The sequence below is a fragment of the Podarcis vaucheri genome, assembly GCF_965113315.1.
Source record: "Podarcis vaucheri genome assembly, chromosome: 9".
NCBI classification, from domain to species: domain Eukaryota; kingdom Metazoa; phylum Chordata; class Lepidosauria; order Squamata; family Lacertidae; genus Podarcis; species Podarcis vaucheri.
This window is the reverse complement of record NC_138767.1, coordinates 10,918,820-10,940,730: the sequence shown is the minus strand read 5'-3', so window position 1 is coordinate 10,940,730 and position 21,911 is coordinate 10,918,820. Positions and strand designations below refer to the sequence as shown.

Here is a 21,911-nt window from a genome sequence, read left to right as displayed (position 1 = left end):
ACTAAGTATTTATCATCACAAAAGACTGGCTATGCTCCCCAGGAAATCCAATCAAGTAACTTGCCCGACAGGAGATAAACAAGACAGGAGATAAACAACGACAGGAGGAAAAACAAAATTCAAATTTCTGTTTAGACCGCCTTTTTTCTGATGTACGTATGATGTATCTGAGGGGTGGTCTTAGGTTACACCCCTTCTGTGATGTATGTATGATGTTTCAGGGGGTGGTCTTGATCTGTTGTTGCTGTTGTTGTTTAGTCGTTTAGTCATGTCCAACTCTTTGTGACCCCATGGACCAGAGCTCACCAGGCACTTCTGTCTTCCACTGCCTCCCGCAGTTTGGTCAAACTCATGCTGGTAGCTTCGAGAACACTGTCCAACCATCTCATCCTCTGTCGTCCCCTTCTCCTTGTGCCCTCCATCTTTCCCAACATCAGGGTCTTTTCCAGGGAGTCTTCTCTTCTCATGAGGTGGCCAAAGTATTGGAGCCTCAGCTTCAGGATCTGTCCTTCCAGTGAGCACTCAGGGCTGATTTCCTTCAGAATGGATAGGTTTGTACTTCTTGCAGTCCGTGGGAACTCTCAAGAGTCTCCTCCAGCACCTTGATCTACAGGGTGGCAATTTCAAAAGTCTTTATAAGGCCTTGTGTGCCATTGTTCTGGGTTCCTCCTCCTTTCCTGCGGGTGAGGGGAGCACCCTGTTGCAAGAGATAAATAAAGATCAAGTTTACTAGCTGCTTTGCTTCTCAATATTCTCTGGTTGGCCTCTGTTATTCTCTCCTACCAATAGGGAACCTATGTAAGGACTCTATATGGGCTCTTGGATACCCCATAAGGGAAAAGGGCAATTTTTGTTTGCAACAGGGACAATTAAAAAAAAAAAAGCTCCTATCTCTCCTATCTGAATAAGAAGTATTCCAGCGAAAAGTATAAATAAAAAAATCTCCTTCAGAAAGGGCTCGAGCGTGTCGCTCTGCATCATTCCTAGCTCTGTGGGCTGCTTCTTGGTCACCCATCCCCTCTCGCTCTCCCTCTTTCGCTGCCAGCTATTGGCTGGCCCTGGGCCACGTGCTCGGCGACGGGCCCGGCTGTCCACCATCCCGCTGCCCGCTGCGTGCCAGCGTCCCCGCTTTCGCCCTGGGCGCCTCTCTCGCCGATGGGACTTTGTCGCTCACGAGGCCCAGCGCGGAGGGAGAAGCAGGGCCGGGTTCGGTTCGCAGAGGCAGCGTATCCCTCCGCAGGTAAAGCGCGGAGTCGTCGCCCGGCCGTGCAGAGGTAACGGGCAGGTACAGGCGGCGGTGATTGGCCCGGCTGGCTGCGGAGGCGGGCCCGCGCGGTCGCCAAGTAACGGGAGGGCTCCCTGGTTCGGAGAGGGAGAGCAGCCTCGGCAGCTGCGTTAGGCTGAGCCAGGTCATTGGCCCGCCTGGGTCAGCGTCGGCTGCACTGACTGGCAGGTGGGCACTGCAGGGTTTTCTCGGGTGGGAGGCGCAGCGTTCGGGGATCGAACCAGGGACGTTCTGCATGCGGAGCAGGCGCTCTTTCCCGCTGGGCTACGGCCCGCACCCGGGTAAGTTCTCCCGAGCAAAGCCTTATTGGCATTTTCTTGGGTGATTAATTGATTGATTGATTATTTGGTTGGTTGGTTGGGCTATTTATTGCATTTATTTGTTGCATTTATTTATGTATTGCATTTTAATGTATTTATTTATTGTATTTTAATGCATTTATTTATTTATTGCATTTTGTTGCATATATTGCATTTTCTCTACGGTGCTCAGGTGGTGCGCATGGTTCTCTTCCGAACCACCCAGCTGCTCTCCCTCGTTTAATCCCCCACAACATTTATTTATTGCATTTATTTATTTATGTATTGCATTTTAATATATTTATTTTTTATTGCATTTATTTACCGAATTTTAATGCGTTTATTTATTTATTGCATATCGTTGCATTTATTGCATTTTCTCTATGGGGTTCATGGTTCTCTTCCTAACCACCCAGCTGCTCCCCCTCGTTTTATCCCCCACAACAACCCTGTGAGGTGGTTTAGGCTGAGAGGCCCAAGGTCAAACCAATGAGTTTCACGTGGTGGAGCAGGGATTTGAACCCTGGCCTCCCAGGTCCCAGCCTGTGTGACACCGACTCTCCTTGCAAGAAAAAGGAAAGTTCCCATTCACTTCTATAAGGTTTCCCGGTGGGTTGTGCCCTCATTGTTGTGGATCAGCACTCTCGGTCTCCTGCTCATCCTGATGCCCCCAAACTGCTCAGCTCTTAGTTAGCTTCGCCATTATGGACACCTGGGGTTGTGCCCCAAAAGTTCCGCTCGGAGTAGATCCATCGCAATGAATGGACCTAAATTAGCCATGTCTGTGAACTTCAGTAGGTGTACTCTGAGTAGGGTTGGTGTTGCTTTCAGTCTCCTGTATTTGGCTGGCAAATGGCCAGCGATATAGATCTGTGATCTCCTTTCATGCCCATCTGGCCTCTGTCTTTTTTTCTTTCTAATCGGCTGACCCTTTCCCTCACTTGCTTTGCAACTATTTCCCCCCATTAACATGCACAATCAGAAATTTCAGTATTTTTTAATGTAATTACATCGACAAAGCAATATCATAGTAATGGTGACTGTTCGTGAAAATAAAATTCCAGAATAAGTGTGGCTTAGTGAATGTGACTTTACTATTCAGTGTTTTGCTCCGGAGAATTGTAACAGGTTTGTGTGAATTGGATAATAGTTTTGGTGTAGTTGGAGACTAAATCAGGCTTTCTGAACCTCTGTATTTATATACAATATTTTTGGCCCCTCTTCCAGATTCTAGGGGGGTGAGAAGTTTGAGAGAAGAGGGGGGTTACAGATCTCCTCTTCCACCAGAAAGCATGAGGTAGAAAAAATAAGCAGCGCTATTCAATGTCTCTTGCTGCCTTTGGTTGCATGTAAGTCGTCGTTCTTTCAAGCTGCAGTTATTCCATCAGGCTACCTGAATTGTTTCCATCCCAGCCAGTTTTCGAATTTTTAGAATTCTGGCCCTGCCTCTCCTATACGTACTGTTTTTCCAAAAAAAATAATTTTTCTTCTTTGCCTGCTGTAAGCTGCTCTATGTGTTGTTGTTCCTCCTCCTCCTCCTCCTCCTCCTCCTCCTCCTCCTCCTCCTTCTTCTTCTTTATAATCTACCTTTTTCCCTTACAGGGACTCAAGGTGGCTTGCAGATAAAAATAAGAACAGTTAAAAACATGGGGGGGGTGGAAAGCAATAATTAAAAACCAATTAAACATTGTTAGAATTAAAACTCTTTATTAGAATCACAGAGTTGGAAGGGACTCTGAAGTCCAACGGCCTGCAATGCAGGAATGTCATCTAAAGCATCCATGACAAATGGCCATCCAGCCCCTTTCAGAATACTGTACACTCAACCTACACTTTGCCCTGGTTCAGAATGAAAAGCATAAATTCCACCCTGTTAAAGATGGACTTCCAGGTGAATTTTGAACACGGGTTCCAAGTACCACCTTCCGCCCGCAGGCCCTTTTGACCTTTTAAACACTCATTTTATTAATTAAAAGAACAGTTGCCTATGAGTGGAGTATTGCATTTGCTCAAGATGATGACTGGATTGGCATTGTGGAACATGGTTCAGGAAAAAATTGGCCGTTCATACAAGCCTCTTATGCCAATTTCTACCCCCGAGTGAGGTTTTTTAAAACTGCAGAAGAGAAGTGTACAGGTGAAACTCGAAAAATTAGAAGATTGTGTATTTCTTTGTTATAATTGTGATGATCATGGCGTACAGCTGATGAAAACCCCAAAGGCTTGCCATATCTCGCTTTGCATGTCATGAGTCTATCTCATACATTAGTTTCACCTTTTAAGTTGAATTGCTGAAATAAATGAACTTTTCCACAATATTCTAATTTTTCGAGTTTCAACTGTATATTGACAGTGCTGACAGTCACAGTCTTAACAGTGGTAGAACAATATATCTGTTAAAGCGATTAAAACCATACAAATAATTACAGTAAAAACAACACGGCACCAACCCTTTCATTATACATGCACTATAAATGTGCAAACAAACAAACTGGAACCTTTAAGAACTGGTGCCCGAACCTGCCTCTTTCTCCCTCCCTCATCCCCATCCCTCTTTCGCGTGTCTTCTGTCTTTTAGGTTCGTAAGGCTGAAGACAAGAACTGACTACTGGCTTTCGTACGCCCCTCAGGGAGCTTTTTCTAATAAAGCCCATTGGGACTCAAATGGCAGGTGGTAGTTGGAACTGGAGCTAATGAGTCAACAAATGAGGCAGAGTCAACTAATTTTAGTTTTCTCCCCATCTTCCTCTCCGTTGAAGTTCTTTGAGGGCAGCACTGAGGCTGAGGAAGAGAAAACCCATAGGCAGTGCTACCCACTGGACCTGGGTGTAAGAAAGAAGGCAGGTATGCGCAGGCAGAGGGCAGGATGAGATTATTATTATTAATACAGTGGTACCTCAGGTTAAGTACTTAATTCCTTCTGGAGGTCCGTTCTTAACCTGAAGCACCACTTTAGCTAATGGGGCCTCCTGCTGCCGCCGCGCCACCGGAGCACGATTTCTGTTCTCATCCTGAAGCAAAGTTCTTAACCCAAGGTACTATTTCTGGGTTAGCGGAGTCTGTAACCTGAAGCCTATGTAACCCGAGGTACCACTGTAATAATATTATTATTATCATCACAAGCATGACTGCGAGACAAAATCATTGGAGAAGAAAGTATTTTGAGCATTGAGCCTAAATGCTTTATTAATAATAATAATAATAATAATAATAATAATAATTTATACCCCTCCCATCTGGCTGGGTTTTCTCAGCCACTCTGGGCGGCTTCCAAAACAATATTAAAATACAGTAACGCATCAAACATTAAAAGCTTCCCTAAACCCTAAAGATGGGTGAGGTAGTGGCCCATTCATTTTGGTGGACCAGCCTCTACTGGGTAAAAATGCTTTAAGTAGGTTAGGGGACCTGGCCATTATTATTATTATTATTATTATTTATTAATTAAATTAAATTTGTATACCCTCCTTCATCTGTAGATCTCAGCTTAAAAATGCAAGGGGAAAAAACAAACTACATAATAAAAACAAGAACGAAACAATATTCCCCGTCCCACCGAATGCATGTGAAAGGATACAGGATGTTTTCAGCCTGTTTGAAGAGGAACGTTTTCGCCTGATGCCTAAAGTTGTATAATGAAGGCGCCAGGCGAACCTCCCTGGGGAGAGCATTCCACAGACGGGGAGCCACTGCAGAAAAGACCCTGTTCTCGTGTTGCCATAATCCGGACCTCTCACGGAGGAGGCCCACAAAGAAGGGCCTCAGAGTATTATCTGTCCAGGACGGTTTATATGGAGAGAGGTCAAATCCAGTACTTTGATTTGGGCCCGGAAGCTAATTAGCAGTGGGTGCAGTTGGGCCAGGATAAGTATAATATGCTCAAACCGTGAGCAGCCTGGCCTCTGAATTCAGCACAAAAAAGGAGGGGGGGCAAAAATAGTTATTAAAATAATGGTAGAACAAACAAACAAATGAAAACAGAGCTTCAACATTCTGAAGTTTTCATGAAGGAATAAATAAGAATGTTTTCCCCTTGATAAAGATATATCTGTAACACACGGTGAACGTTTCACTCTTCGTAGCTGCTTTTTGTGTGAGTAAAACCTGCAATTAAATGGATGCTGTGTGCGTATTTAGTTCCTTTGAAGTACAATTCCTTTCTCGTTTTAGAGAATGATATTCTTCCACCATTCTGTTCTGAAGAAATCCACTTCTGATCTAAAAGAGTTCACATTTTAAGGGAAAGTGGCGATTGTGCACATTGAAGTATTGTTAGTCATGTAGATGAAACAAAAATAAATAATAGGTGTATTCAAAACTGGTGGTGTTTGAGATAACCACAAGCATGACTGTGAGACGAAATCATTGGAGAAAAAAACAGTCTTTTAGAGCATTGAGCCTAAATGCTTTATTGTGGTGTAAAGCTATGAGGGGCAGAGACCACATTATCTGATACTTTACAAATCTTGCACATACGGTATGAGGAGACCCACAAGACGTATTTGCTTGTTTATTGCTTTCCTAGTCAGTAGCAGCAAAGACTGCTCACTGCAACATTTTGGTGGAACAGCAGAGCTATTGCACGTCTGCAGTTTGGCCACTCACAGCAGAAGGTGAGCTGGCAGATTATGCCCAGCTCAGCCCCACCCTAAGAACACCCCATTTTGGAGCTTTCTGCCAGGCACTGCCAGCAGGAATATTAATTTTATTTATTTATTTTATAAAAATTATACACCGCTTAGTTGTAAAATACCATATTTTTCGCTCTATAAGACACACTTTTCCCCTCCTAAAAAGTAAGGGGAAATGTGTGTGTGTCTTATGGAGCGAATGCAGACGGGAGGCTCTGCTCAGCGCTCCCTTTAAAGAGCCGCGTGGAGCGTGTGTGCGGCTCTTGGGGGCTTGCGACCAAGTGAAGATGATGCCAGGATGATGCCCGCTGTCTCCCCCAGATGGAGGTGCATGCCTGGGGAATCCTTGGATCTTGACCGTTTTCACATCCTGTTGAATTCTACCTGTTATATTTTGTATGCACAATCAGAATGAATTTTAGGAACCTAAAAATCATATTGAAAAATGCAACTTTTGAATCACCTGGCCCAAAAATGGCAACTAGGCATTCCGTTTTGGTGACTGTAATCCTGGTTTAAGGGGTCATTTGGCTCCTATCTTATATATCTGAATTTCTAACACTGGCTGTCTACACATTTCTGAATAAAAAAATTCCTTCCAGTAGCACCTTAAAGACCAACTAAGTTAGTTCTTGGTATGAGCTTTCGTGTGCATGCACACTTCTTCAGATACACTGAAACAGAAGTTGCCAGATCCTTCTATATAGTGAGAAGGTGGGGAGGGGTATTACTCAGAAGGGTGGTGGGAATGGGAGATTGGCAGATAGCTGAGATGAGCCTGTTGACGACTCTTAACGACTGCAATAGGTCTTACAGGAAAAGGCAAGGGGTGAGAAGGTGAAAAATGGCTTAGTCATGTATAATGGGATAAGAATCCAATGTCTTTGTTCAAACCAGGTCTCTCCATGGTTTTAAGTTTGGTAATGAGTTGCAATTCAGCAGCTTCTCTTTCCAGTCTACCTATCCAGGCTACCTATCTTTCCAGGCTACCTATCTGTAACTACACATTTCTGTTTACTCTTCATCCTATGTTCTCCCACTGCTGTCTTGGAAAAGCTTGTATACACGACGTCAGCCACAATCCATATCTATCCTGTAGTTTCTTGTGAAATACTGCATTTCCCCCCAAAATCAGCTTTGATTTGAATTGAGAACTGCTCATTGGGTAAAGGCATTCCTGACTGATCTCTGCATGCCATTCACATGCAGTGAGTGATGTAGATACATCTCAAACTGTGCTTATGTGTACAACAGGGTGCAAATGCGTTTAAAACATAGTGAAATTAACCTTTAAGCTGGTAGTGTGTACACAGCCATTGTCTAGAAGTTTTGGCATCCTGGTGTTGAAATACATCTGCACATCATTTTTATAACGTTTAAAAATACAGTGGCACCTCGGGTTACAGACGCTTCAGGTTACAGACGCTTTAGGTTACAGACTCCGCTAACCTAGAAATAGTACCTCAGGTTAAGAACTTTGCTTCAGGATGAGAACAGAAATTGCACAATGGCAGCGGGAGGCCCCATTAGCTAAAGCGGTACCTCAGGTTAAGAACAGTTTCAGGTTAAGAACAGACCTCCAGAACAAATTAAGTTCTTAACCCGAGGTACCACTGTAGATGGAACAGTGGTAGATATTTGCATGCACTGGGTGGCTTAACAGAATTTTGGCATCTCTAATGAGGGCGTTGCCCTTCCTTCCTTTCCATTCTTAATTTATTACTGTCCTCTTAACACTTGCTTTCAAACTTTGGAAACATTTCATAGATAAATATAAAATGCATTTATGCTAAAACACTTAGAGATCGTACTTTGAAAAAGCCGAAGGCTTCTAGAATAGAGTCAGAGCTGTATCATGTTGCAGATATTAATTCATGCTCAAACAACAGCAGTTCTGAGGCCAAAGGAAAAGGACTGGACCCTGATTAAAATAAGACACGAGGCTTTGACTGGTCAGGCTCTCCGAGGAAGTACAAAGTGTGTATCTCCACACCCCCATCCACACCCCATCTTTACACAGTGTTCGTAAGAACCAATCAGATTTCTTCTTTTTTTCTCTTTTTTCTATTTTTTTTTATTCAAAATTAAAACAAAACATATTATCCAAAAACATGTCATCCTTATTTTTTCCCCATTTTTCCTCCCTCCCCCCACAGAACCCACCTACCCCCACCCTGACTTCCCTCAGTTCCAGTCTTTGATTTCTCTAAATTTGCTGTTTTCTGCATGTTACAAAGTTGTATAGATCCTCAAACTATTTAGCTGATTATTATCAATAAAAAGTTTGTGAATGTTTACTCAAAGCCAGCCAAGGAGTCCAGTTTGCTTTGTTGCGTCTTCAAATACTTTGTAAAGGGTTCCCATTCATCTTTAAAGTCACAGTTATCCTTGTCCCGTAGCTTATATGTCAGTTTTGCCAGTTCTGCATAGTCCATCAATTTTTCTTGCCATGATTCTTTAGTTGGGGTTTCTTCAGTCTTCCATCCTTGTGCTATTAGAACTCTTGCGGCCGTTGTTACATACATGAAGATGTTTTTCAGCAACTGGGCTGTGTACGTGACTTGTCAAGCAAGAGAAATGGACAGTAGAGCAAATGGCCAGAGATGCAGAGGGTTGTGGGATTTGATCAGAAATTATTGTCAGTGACTCAAACCCAGTCAACGCCATGCTTTCATAGCAGACACAATGGCTTGATGCATATTTCATAATTCCTCATAGTAATCCCATCTGATTTTCACACTCTGGATATTTGCACTCCTACATTAGAAGTACTCTGCAAACAATGCAAGCCTAATATATATTTAAAAATATGTGAATGAAAACGGAACTTGAGAACCTGGCAGACATTTTTATAACTGCCTTTCAAAATGTTGCATACTCTGGTGTCTGGGTGCAGTTAATTCTTGGGTGAGCTGTGAGGCTGCGCAGATGCCTCTCTGGCTAAAAATAAAACCCCTACAATGCATAGTTTTCACAATGGAATAGTGTGAAGATGTGGAGATGGCAGGCAGATACGGGTGGTGCTGTGAAATCATGGTCATGCCTGCACAGTTTAATAGCCAGCTGCTCAAGAAACCTGAGATAAGATTATGGAGGCAGAAGCAGACTTGATTCTCAGGGGTTGAAGTCATTGAGTCCAGGCAGCAAATGCGTCAAATCGTGTCCTGAACACACAGCTTTTTGTTCTTCCGTATACAAGAGGAGTTGCTGTTATCTTTTGACAATACTGTTGCAGTGAGGATAAAACCTTCACTCCTGACTCTGTGTGGTTTTCTTCTAGGAGGATTTCAGTATATTTCATGCGCAGAATGCAGGGACGTATGCGTCCCCACCCTCCGGGGGGATGTTTGCAGTTAAAGGCTCTGCTGCCCCGTGGTGAAGACATGTTGTTGTTGTTGTTGTTGTTGTTGTTTAGTCGTTTAGTCGTGTCCGGCTCTTCGTGACCCCATGGACCAGAGCACGCCAGGCCCTCCTGTCTTCCACTGCCTCCCGCAGTTTGGTCAAACTCATGCTGGTAGCTTCGAGAACACTGTCCAGCCATCTCATCCTCTGTCGTCCCCTTCTCCTTGTGCCCTCCATCTTTCCCAACATCAGGGTCTTTTCCAGGGAGTCTTCTCTTCTCATGAGGTGGCCTAAGTATTGGAGCCTCAGCTTCAGGATCTGTCCTTCCAGGGAGCACTCAGGGCTGATTTCTTTAAGAATGGATAGGTTTGATCTTCTTGCAGTCCATGGGACTCTCAAGAGTCTCCTCCATCACCATAATTCAAAAGCATCAATTCTTCGGCGATCAGCCTTCTTTATGGTCCAGCTCTCACTTCCATACATCACTACTGGGAAAACCATAGCTTTTACTATACGGACTTTGTTGGCAAGGTGATGTCTCTACTATTTAAGATGCTGCCTAGGTTTGTCATTGCTTTTCTCCCAAGAAGCAGGCGTCTTTTAATTTCGTGGCTGCTGTCACGAAAGACATAGCCCCCTGTCATTATGACAATCGGTATTTTATTTCTGTAGGTCCTTTATCAGTCAGTGATCTTGGGTAGCTTTATGACACACAGTGGATTTCACTTGACGCCTTTAAGGCAGGTGGAGTGTATGATGCAAAGCCGTCATAGAGAATGAAAATACCCTCTCTTTTTTTAGAAAGCAAGAAAGCAGCAAAGTGTGAACCTTAAGTGGATCCCTTCAAAGCCCAGAAGTTCCTGGGAAATGTGTTAAGGGAGTTACACAGCTAATTATCTGGAGGACAAGGGAAGATTCATACTGTGCGGTTAACCACTTTAAGAGTTCATCATCTACTGAATTGAGTCACAGTTATTGACCTACTTAGAAACTCAGATATATAAGCTAATCGCCAAATGGCACCTTAAATCTAGGTTATGGTCTCCACAATGGAATGTCTAGCTGCTTTTTTACAATAAGATTATTTTATTATTATTATTATTATTATTATTATTATTATTATTATTATTATTCCTTGCATTTCTATACTGCTTATATATTAAAGAAAAAAATCTCCAAGCAGCTTACAACACATTAAAACATCAAATAATCTGGAATCTAGCTCAGTTTGGTTAGAGTCTGTTCTTCTGCTCCCAAGCCAGTCAAGAGCTTTCAATCTTCAGAACGAATTCAAGCCTCAAGGAAAATATTTTAGATCCTTCTCTAAGTAACGTTTTGCTTTCCCCACATTTAGTTATTTGCTTACTTAATTTATAAAGCTGCCCCGTAGCAGAAGTGCTCTAGGGAGTCGATGTGGTTTAGTGTGTATCTAGGGTGTGCGGTTATTTTTTTGCCCTTCCCTTCAATCACTCCTGCCCTCTTTTTCCCATTACAGTAGCTTGTTCTAGGAATGCACACAGGTCTTTCTGTACCCATGCAGTTGGCAGAAGTGTCTCTCTCCCAGCCAGAACATAGAACAACATAAGGCTTGGCAAGGTTTCAGTCAGGCTGAGATCATGTACCAGGATGAAGAAGAAGACATAAGGCTCTTTAGCCGCTCTGAGTGACCTTCGTGAGAATCCCTTATACCCCGAGAAGGCTTGGGATAATGCCAGACCCTAGAACAATGAGGAACTGTTTCTGCAAGTGTTTGCCCTGTGAACTGCCACTTGCCAGATTGAGGCAGATTTTAGTTTTGAGCAAGCAGGGATGAAAACAGGCATAGGCAAACTTGGCCCTCCCGATGTTTTGGGACTACAATTCCCATCATCCCTGACCACTGGTCCTGTTAGCTAGGGATGATGGGAGTTGTAGTCCCAAAACATCGGGAGGGCCGAGTTAACCTATGCCTAGATTAAAACAATCGACAAGCAAGAGAAGATTTTTGGAATGTCAGGGAAAAGATAGAAGTGGCCTTTTCCTTCTCTGGACTCCATCTTCGCTTCATCTCTTTTTCACAGATGCAGTTTATTCTTGCGTCCTTTGATAGCATATCTTCTCTGGAATACACACAGAGAAGAAAACTTTGCCTTTAGCTTCCATTCTTACTAGTTGTAATAATTTTACACCAAGTGAAACTTATCCACCCTGAGCCCGGTCCTGGCTGGGGAGAGCGGGGTATTATTATTATTATTATTATTATTATTATTATCAGTGCAGAATTTTCCAAATCCTTTTTGGACAGCTCTTATTCCTGCTCGAGGTTCAGGCTTCACTATGGGGGGAAAAATTAAAACATTTTTCTTTAGTTTTTACCTGTAGCCATTTTTCGTTTGAATTTTTCCAGGATCAAATATCCTGGAATAACAGATTCATTTAACTTCTATCTAAGATCACAGGAGCCTCTTCCCTGGAATCTAACTCTGGATTGGGAACTCTTAAACCAAAAGCCATGTAGGTGAGACAGCCAGGATAATGTAGAATTCAGCAATGGTTAAGGCATAGTTAATTTTAATCTTGCTAATAATAATAATAATAATAATAAATTCTTTATACCCCACCCATCTGGCTGAGTTTCCCAGCCGCTCTGGGCGGCTTCCAATCGAGTGTTAAATATTAAAAACTTAAAAACTTCCCTAAACAGGGCTGCCTTCAGATATCTTTTAAAGATAAGATAGCTGCTTATTTCCTTGACGTCTGATGGGAGGGCGTTCCAAGAAGGCTCTCTGCCTGGTTCCGTGTAACTTGGCTTCTTGCAGCGAGGGAACCGCCAGAAGCCCCTCGGCTCTGGATCTCAGTGTCCAGGCTGAACGAGGGGGGTGGAGACGCTCTTTTGAGTTAAGTTTAATAGTTAAAATATTCATGTTTTATTTTGTTTTCCATATAATCATTAGTTGTATATGTTGTTCCTTATTTATTTCTTCTCCAAAATTCATTCATGTATAATGTGGTGTTGATTTCTGTTTGATATTATTATAATCTTTCATAAAAACTTTAATTGGTCTCTAAGGTTCTACTGGACTAACAAACTATAGTTGGTCTCATTCACTGGTCTTTAAATACACTTTCTAACGGATTTTATCTTCTCCGAGTCCTGTTCAGTCAGCACCCTCTTGCATGTTGCAGGAATGTAAGAACCTCATTATCAAAGGGTGCATTTTGAGCTAAAATTGTAATTAAGCTTTCACCATGTTATTGTCATGTTTTTTAGAAAATGCAAGAGATACTGTTTGCATGGAGGAAACCATCAATTACTGTGGGTGGGTGTTTTCTTTTAAAGTGCAATGTTAACCTTGTTAACGGGATTTCTCTTTGCAGCAATGCGGAGTGAAGATCACACTATTAACCTGAAAAAGGAGTGCTTGTCTTCTGCGCCATGCTCTAAGGTACCTGCACATGAAGATGAAAAGGCCAAGTGGGTTTTTAAAAGGTACTTTCAAGTAAGTGACTCTGTCTATGATACCGGCCGTAAATTCTTGTTTAACATCTCATTTATTATTTCTCCTTACGGGGTAGAGTGTTAAAGCCTGACTGCTGGATTTGTTTTAAAAGTTATATTTGCCACTAAATCCTGGAATTTTTTTTTAAAAAGAACACCACCCATGCTTGGTTCAGTGAAAGCACAAGAAAAAAGAAGTTGTGTTTTGCTTACAAAAAGTTTCTGAATTATTCCACTGCATTATGAATACTATTTTCAGACTTAGGGTTTATCCGCACTTCCTCTTGTTCCACTGCATTCCTCTGGGGGGAAACCTCTCTTTAGCGCTCAATTGGAGCAAATGGCAATTCAGGTTTGTCCCTCATTGCCATTTGTTCTGATCTATCACTAAAGATGATGACAGCAGCCACAAAATTAAAAGACGCCTGCTTCTTGGGAGAAAAGCAATGACAAACCTAGACAGCATCTTAAAAAGTAGAGACATCACCTTGCCAACAAAGGTCCGTATAGTTAAAGTGCTGGTTTTCCCAGTAGTGATGCATGGAAGTGTGAGCTGGACCATAGAGAAGGCTGATCGCCGAAGAATTGATGCTTTTAAATTATGGTGCTGGAGGAGACTCTTGAGAGTCCCATAGACTGCAAGAAGAACAAACCTCTCCATTCTTAAGGAAATCTTCACTGAGCGCTCACTGGAAGGACAGATCCTGAAACTGAGGCTCCAATACTTTGGCCACCTCATGAGAAGAGAAGACTCCCTGGAAAAGAGCCCGATGTTGGGAAAGGTGGAGGGCACAAGGAGAAGGGGACAACAGAGGATGAGATGGTTGGACAGTGTTCTTGAGGCTACCAGCATGAGTTTGACTAAACTGCGGGAGGCAGTGGAAGACAGAAGTGCCTGGCGTGCTCTGGTCCATGGGGTCACTAAGAGTCGGACATGACTAAACAACAACAATAGCTAAAGAGCAGGTTTTCCTTTGGAAAAGAGCGGGGCCAGGGGGAAACCACTTGGACAAGCAAAAATGTGGATGAGCCCTTAATCCAATGGCAGATTACCGGTACCATATTTTCCCGTGTATAAGACGCCCCCATGTATAAGACGACCCCTATTTTTAAACCCAAAGTTAAGAAATTAAGTTGCTTACCCTCCCAATTGCCGCTGCCAATCTCCTGCTTGCTGCTGCCATAAACTGCACGTCCCCCCTCTGCATTCACTATCCGTATATAAGACGGGGGGGGGGGGGATTCCTTCCAGTAGCACCTTAGAGACCAACTAAGTTTGTTATTGGTATGAGCTTTCATGTGCATGCACACTTCTTCAGATACGTATATAAGACGACACCCAATTTTTGCCTAATTTTTTTTAAGCAAAAAGCATCAATCTTATACACAGAAAAATACGGTAAATGGTTGATAATATAATCAAATGGTTTTGATAGCACAGTCTTTTGCATTTTTACTCAAGTCCTGCTTATTTCATTGGGACTTAAACCTCAGTGAGTGTGCATTGGATTGCTATTTGGGTCTGTTTTTTGTGTCAAAAGCTGGAGTCTTAATATTAGATGTGAATTTTACTACGCTCAGGAGAGGGAAGCAAGTTGGGGAATGGGGGGACGCTATGGACAAGCAGTTCTCAAGTCTGGGAATTGGTTTGTGTACCAGCTCTGAGTTGAGTTGCATTTCCCCTGAAGGAGCAGGTACACAGTTTGGGGAGCTTCTAGATGCATTGCTGTTGCTAGAGGCGCAGATGGCACCAGTGGCTTGGAGTGCCCATTTCCAGCCTCAGTTGGTGTGCCAACTCTGACTGTTCTTGGACTGTTCTCAAGTTGTCCAGTTTCAATTTCTAGAAAATTGCACACAAAAATATACAATGAAAGAAAGCCTTTCTTGATTTTATTGGTATGTGTAATTTTCGTTTTAGTGTTGAATTGCGAATAAATATTACATTTATGGGACACCTTTTAGTGCTATTATGCTTGTAGAGAAATAACAAAATTTCTCCTTTTTATTTTTTAGACATGTCATCCTAGTTGTGATTGGCCTTTGCTTTGTCTACATGGTCAAATTAAGCTTTCATTCCAAAGAATGTGACATGGCAAGAATTCATTATGTCAACCCGGAGCACGCAAAGGTTAGTTATTATGTCATACTGAAAAATACAACTTTAGCCCCCAAATGGCAACTAGACATTCCGTTTTGGTGACTGTGACCCTGGTTTAAGGAGCCATTTGGCCCCTAGCTTAGATATCTGAGTTTCTAAGACTGCATGTACAGCCGTACCTCAGTTTAAGAACAGTCCGGTTTAAGAACAATTTGGTTTACAAACTCCGCAAAACCGGAAATAGTGTCTTGGTTTGAGAACTTTACTTCCATCTAGGAACGTAATCCGAACGGTGGAAGGGCACTGGCGGCGGGAGGCCTCATGAGGGAAAGCGCGCAACGGTTTCAGTTTAAGAACAGACTTTGGGAACAGATTAAGTTTGTAAATCAAAGTACCACTGTACATCTTAACTTCTGTGTCTTCATCTTCTAGAGAGCACAGAAGTATGCTGAGCAAGTTGTTCAAGCTGAGTGCCGGCCATCTTTTGTGAAGAAAGGGATGGGCAGGTTATTTATGGAAAAGTACAGTATGAATGCATCTCCTTTTGTAAGAAGAGACATAAAGACGCAAGAAGCCATCTTCAAATACAAACCGCCCTTTGGATTTCACAAGTTTTCTGAAAAACTTCAAGACCTGTTGGAACTTTTACCTGAATATGACCTTCCGGAAAGCTTGCAATCGAAGCCTTGTAAACGCTGTGTTGTCGTTGGGAGTGGTGGGGTTCTTAATGGACTGGAGTTGGGCTACGCCCTGAACCAATTTGACATTGTTATAAGGTATATATTGCTTTTTTTCCCCTCTTGAAGGTTTTGAGTGAAACATAGAGCTGTGACTGCAATTCAGGATCTTTGCTGAAAAAACGTTGGCCTCTGTTAGATTTGTGCTTCCTTTGCTCAGTTTGTGATCGGTCGTTTTCTAGTTACGACCGTTTAAAATGTGATTGTCACTACAGTGGTACCTCAGGTTACATACGCTTCAGGTTACATACGCTTCAGGTTACAGACTCCACTAACCCAGAAATAGTACCTCAGGTTAAGAACTTTGCTTCAGGATGAGAACAGAAATCGTGCGGCGGCAGCAGGAGGCCCCATTAGCTAAAGTGGTGCTTCGGTTAAGAACAGTTTCAGGTTAAGAACAGACCTCCGGAACGTATGTAACCAGAGTTACCACTGTATGCTTTTCCGTTTCAAAATGAATCTAAAATTGTAGCTAAGCAGGAACTACAGAGGGATCTTTTAAGTTTGTCTTTACAAAACTCATTAAGATGGGCACTCATTCATGTGATTTATTTTACTTTACAGGTTAAATAATGCACCAGTTCAGGGATACACAGATGATGTTGGTAATAAAACTACCATAAGGATGACTTATCCAGAAGGTGCCCCCTTATCTGAACATGAGTATTATCCAAATGGCTTATTTGTTGCTGTTTTGTTTAAAAGTGTTGATTTTGACTGGATTCAAGCAATGGTGAAAAATGAAACACTTGTAAGTAATAGCCATATAAACACCTTATCAACGTTTGGGTTTCCTGTTACCCAGTGCTATCTTTCCAGAAAAAGGGGTGCCAGAACTGAGTTCTGGCTGAAAAAAAGCCCTGATATTACCTGTGTAAATAACATTGAGAGGGTTTTTTTAAGCTTAGGACTGCCAGAATCAATACGGTTTTCATGTTTACTGTTCAAAATTCTTGGAAGTCTGCATAATCTGAGAATGTCTATCCCATTTCATGGAACGTATTGCACTGTTCTCCCAATTGGTGGCGCTGTGGTCTAAACCACAGAGCCTAGGACTTGCCAGTCAGAAGGTTGGCGGTTCGAATCCCTGCAACGGGGTGAGCTCCCATTGCTCGGTCCCAGCTCCTGCCAACCTAGCAGTTTGAAAGCACGTCAAAGTGCAAGTAGATAAATAGGTAGCGCTCCAGTGGGAAGGTAAACGGTGTTTCCGTGTGCTGCTCTGGTTCGCCAGAAGCGATTTAGTCATGCTGGCCACATGACCCGGAAGCTGTACGCCGGCTCCCTCGGCCAATAAAGCGAGATGAGCGCCGCAACCCCAGAGTCGGCCACGACTGGACCTAATGGTCAGTGGTCCCTTTACCTTTACATAAGAACATTTAGTCCACCATGGAGGCAAAGCATTACCTCCATCATGGCTAGGAGTGACTTAAACATGTAAGTCCCATGATTTATACATAAATAGCTAGTAGGGACTATTACTATGTGTACTCTTCATTTTTTCCAAACCTAAATGTGTTTTGGGAGGGCAGTTGTATAATAAAAATTAGACTGTATTATGACTCATAACCCTGGGAAGTGTGTGTTATATGTACGTAATGGATTCCAAGCTTTGTAATCATTTTAATATTCTTTTTCTTGCAGCCACTCTGGATGCAGCTGTTTTTTTGGAAGCAGGTAGCCGAGAAAATACCAGTGCTACCTAAGCACATTCGCATCTTAAACCCGTTAATAGTCAAAGAGACGGCTTTTGATATTCTGGAGTACCCTGAACCTCGAGCAATGTTCTGGGGCTGGGACAAGGTGTGTGTATGTTTTGCGGATAAAAGAAGATGCTTGCATTTTTCTGCTGCAGTTCAGTCATTGTTAAGGATACATGAAAATGCCTTAATCCAGGGTTCCCCAAACTTGGGTCTCCAGCTGTTTTTGGACTACAACTCCCATCACTTCCTAGCTAGCAGGACCCAGAGGACAGGGGTGATGGGAATTGTAGTCCAGAAACAGTTGAAGACCCAAGTTTGGGGAACCCTGGATTCCAACAGTCATTCATGCTTTCAGCTGATATTTTGCATTCCACTGCAATTTGTTTAATTTGCACAAGTTCCATTAGACATGGATATGGAAATACCGTATTTTTCGCCCCATAGGACACACTTTTCCCCCTCCAAAAATGAAGGGTAAATCTGGGTGCGTCCTATGGGGCGAATGCAGGCTTTCGCTGAAGCTTGGAGAGCGAGAGGGGTCGGTGCACACCGACCCCTCTCGCTCTCCAGGCTTCAGGAAGACATCCGCAACCTAGGCAGCCCTGCGGGAGGTCCCGCAGGGCTGTCTAGGCTGCGGATAGCAGTCTGCCGCCTGGCGCGCGAGGCACTCTGAAGCAGAGCGCCCCGCGCGCCGGACAGACATCGGCCAGCCCCACAAGCTCGGGAGACAGCAAGGAGGCGCAGCGCCGCCATCCTGCTGTTCCTCGACCTGGTTCGGTTTCCCCGACCTGGTTTTGGGGGGGAAATAAAGGGGGGGAAATTTTCCTTTATTTCCCCCCAAAAAAACTAGGTGCGTCCTATGGGACGAAAAATACGGTACTTTTTAATGTAACGTGCAACAGACACACATATCTCATCTATCGACAATATTTACATACCAGCTGCTTCCCCTGGGTGTTCCCTGTCAAAGCTGGTAAGTTTCCAGAGGTGTGGCCCTGATAGTCTTGTGCAGCAAAAACAGCCAAGAATTTTGTCGCACCTGAAAGACAGATCAATTTATCAGCTTTTGGCCATCTTCCAGCTCTACAAATCTATAATCAGCTAATACAGTCATACCTTGTGTTGTGTTAGGTTCATGTTTCATCTTTTCAGCTTGCAAATGCGGCAAACCTGAAAGTGTATACTTACGGGTTTCTGCGCCCGCAGAAGCAGCGCTCCAGTTACAGATTTTTGGGGTGCGAATGGCATCCTGGAACGGATCGAGTCCGTAACTAGAGGTACCGCTGTACCTTTAACATCATTTAGTTTTATTCTTGATTTACTTTTTACTTTTACTTTACTTTTTATTCTTGATCAAAAGTGTGATTGTTAGTGTGGTGGTTTTGTTTTTAGTTTTCTTTGTTTGCTGTGGTCGGTTTTCTTTCTTTACTAGTTGCCATTGACTGCATTGGATGGCTTTAACTAATTTTTATTGATGTCACCTGGTGCCTTTGGCATTAGGTAACTAAATAAATTCAGTAAATAACGATAGATCACATTTTCGCAGTAAAACTGCAGTTTAAAAACAAAAACAAAAAACGGTCATGTAAAATAGAATATTGCAACAGCCAAAAAAGTATCTAAAGGAACTTAAGACAGACTTGTGCATGTTAAACAAATTGCAGTGGAATGCAAAATATCAGACATAGCATAAGAAATCATAATTGCATGCACATTCTCCATGATTTTCTTCATTTTTAAACCAAGCAAAGAAGAGTTTGGATTTGGATTTGATATCCCGCCTTTCACTCCCCTTCAGGAGTCTCAAAGCGGCTAACATTCTCCTTTCCCTTCCTCCCCCACAACAAACACTCTGTGAGGTGAGTGGGGCTGAGAGACTTCACAGAAGTGTGACTGGCCCAAGATCACCCAGCAGCTGCATGTGGAGGAGCGGAGACGCGAACCCGGTTTCCCAGATTACGTGACTACCGCTCTTAACCACTACACCACACTACACCAAAGAATATCAGGCATGGCTTAAGTCTAGGGAATCTTGTGGTTGCCTGTGTTTGGACAAGATGATGATCTATTAATTGATTCCTTTCCTATATTTGTTAGTAATTAGTTGATTTTCAGCAGCAGTAGTGTGTAATATGGCATTGTCACCCTAATATAACAACCTAATATAACAAATATAACACTCTAATTTGGGAATGTAATTTCCTCCCCTTTAGAATGTGCCTACGATCGGTGTGATGGCAGTGGTTCTGGCCTCGCATTTATGTGACGAAGTGAGTATAGCTGGATTCGGATACGATCTGAGTCAGCCCAACACCCCATTGCATTATTTTGACAATCTTTGCATGGCTGCGATGAACAGCCAGAGAATGCACAATGTGACTACAGAAGCAAAATTTCTTCAGAAGCTGATAAAAGAGAGAATTGTAAGAGACCTCAGTGGAGGAATACATTGCGACTTCTGCAGAAAGACAAGTTAGTGACTGAAAATGAGCCCAAAGACTGGAGGCACTCTCTGTTTTTCCATCTTGCAGGATGCCCTAAAGGACTTTTTATTACCGTGTTCAGCTGCTTTCCTTTTTAATTTTATGTTCAGTTGGGTAAGTATTTTTTAATGTACGTGAAAATAACGTTTTGCTTCCCACAAGGATTTTGTGGGTAATTTAAATTTCCTTAGTGCATATTTAATGGTTTAGTGTTTGGAAAGAGATCCAGAACCTTTTTATTATATAGGTCAGTGTTTCCCAACCTTTTTTGGGCAAAGGCACACTTGTTTCATGAAAAAAATCTCGAGGCACACCACCATTACAGCCCCGTGACGTCAGCGCGCAGCGTCACGCCGGGAGGGACATGAATTGCTAGCAAATTACATAATCACCTCCTTGAGGGCTGGCTCATCTTCTCCGAAGGCAGAACCCCATTAATTAACAGCACAGACTCACACCATAGCCAAGACGAGGGGGGAAAACCTCAGTCATGCACAGTCATGCACATGTGGGGGCTAAATGAGGACGAAGACCGGGCAGAGAGCAGGGTTCAAATCACCCCACTTGGCCAGGACAATCCCTGGGTGCTCCCTTGGGCCACTCGTCTGACCCACCTCGCAGGGCTGTTGTTGCGAGGATAACACGGGGAGAACCACGCGTGCCCCCGGGAGCTCCTTGGAGGAGAAAGCGGGTGATGAATGCAATGCACGAAATATATGAGAGGCGACCAGGTTTTGCAGGTGAGGGGGCCCCGCCAGCCTCCGCTTCCAACACCCGGCGCAACGACGCCGAAGTTTCCCCCCGGGCTCGGCTCGGGGAGCAGCGCTGCTCCCCCCCGGCTCCCCTTCGCCCTCCCGGCTCTCTCTGCCGCCCACTGGGGACCCCCCTCACCTGCCAAGTCTGGAGCGCCGGTGGAAGTTGCATGCATGCATGCAGGGCGCCGCGTTGCCATTCCATTGCACTGCACTCCATACAACGCCTGCACGCATGCATTGCCTTGCACGCACGCCAAGGGGTCTCCCCGCGGTCCGATGCGTCCCCTCCGGCGCGGATGCAGCATTGCAAAAATAAACCCCCCCCGACGCAGCCCTACCTGGGGGGCAGCCTCCGCCGCTCCGCCTCCGCGGGGATCCCCGGGCTCCATCCTGCCGCCCGATCTCCGCTGGGGCGCAGGCAGGCTGCGCGGGGTCTGCGCGGAAGAGCCCCTCCCCGCCCGGCCGCCGCCACGCTCATTCCATGGCCGGGAGAAGAGCGCTTCAAACAAAACGCCCGGATCCCGGCAGCCCCCGTGCCGGGGACGGAGGAGGAGAGGCCGGGTGCAGGGATGGAGGGACGGGTGGGCGAGCGAGTGAGTGAGTGAGTGAGTGGCAGCCGCCAAGCCTTGGCCGAGAGCCAGGAAGGGCCTCCCCGGAGGAGGAGGAGGAGGAGGGAGGCGCAGAGCGGGAGGGAGGGAGGGAACCCCAGGGGTCATCTAGTGACGGCGCCCCAATCGAAAATTTGACTTAAAAAAAAAAATCTTTCGAATTTTTTAATTTTTCACGCAGCACACCAGGCAACATCTCGCGGCACACTAGTGTGCCGCGGAACAGTGGTTGGGAAACACTGATATAGGTTACTGTGCCTAGAGCTGGGTTTCTTGACTTCATGGAGGAAAAAGTTCTCAATTGGTGGTTCATTCTCACGTCGTGCAGCACTTTTAAATGTGTGGGTTTATTTTTATTATTATTAGAGAACATGAATATTGGGATATGGAAGTGACTCTCATTACTGGGTGAAGCGATCACTTACATTCCCTTCCTTAGACCATATTCCTGACATTTTAATTCTTCCTCCAGTGAGCCTTTTAGACCTCAGAGCC

The 21,911-nt window shown here is 44.0% G+C and overlaps 1 protein-coding gene across 11 annotated transcripts; it reads left to right on the top strand.

Moving 5' to 3' along the window:
- The first annotated feature begins 1,125 nt into the window (after positions 1–1,125).
- Positions 1,126–20,112, top strand: ST3GAL5 (ST3 beta-galactoside alpha-2,3-sialyltransferase 5). 11 transcript variants are annotated; one of them, XM_082236569.1, is made up of 7 exons: positions 1,126–1,240; positions 12,915–13,026; positions 15,049–15,163; positions 15,566–15,909; positions 16,435–16,621; positions 17,512–17,670; positions 19,784–20,112. In XM_082236569.1, exons 1-7 carry the CDS (start codon positions 1,156–1,158, stop codon positions 20,045–20,047), a joined length of 1,266 nt encoding a protein of 421 aa, XP_082092695.1. In that variant the 5' UTR covers positions 1,126–1,155; the 3' UTR covers positions 20,048–20,112. The 11 variants fall into 11 exon arrangements, with proteins under 11 accessions (XP_082092695.1, XP_082092702.1, XP_082092704.1 ...); XM_082236576.1 differs by having other exon boundaries at positions 1,158–1,240; positions 12,915–13,036; XM_082236578.1 differs by having other exon boundaries at positions 1,162–1,274; positions 12,915–13,036.
- Positions 20,113–21,911: the final 1,799 nt, after the last annotated feature.

Coding starts and splice junctions, on each gene's coding strand:
- ST3GAL5 (XM_082236569.1), top strand. CDS start 1,156: ATGGGACTTTGTCGCTCACGAGGCCCAGCGCGGAGGGAGAAGCAGGGC. Junction 1,241..12,914: donor GGCAGCGTATCCCTCCGCAG/GTAAAGCGCGGA, acceptor TTCTCTTTGCAG/CAATGCGGAGTGAAGATCAC. Junction 15,910..16,434: donor CAATTTGACATTGTTATAAG/GTATATATTGCT, acceptor TTTACTTTACAG/GTTAAATAATGCACCAGTTC.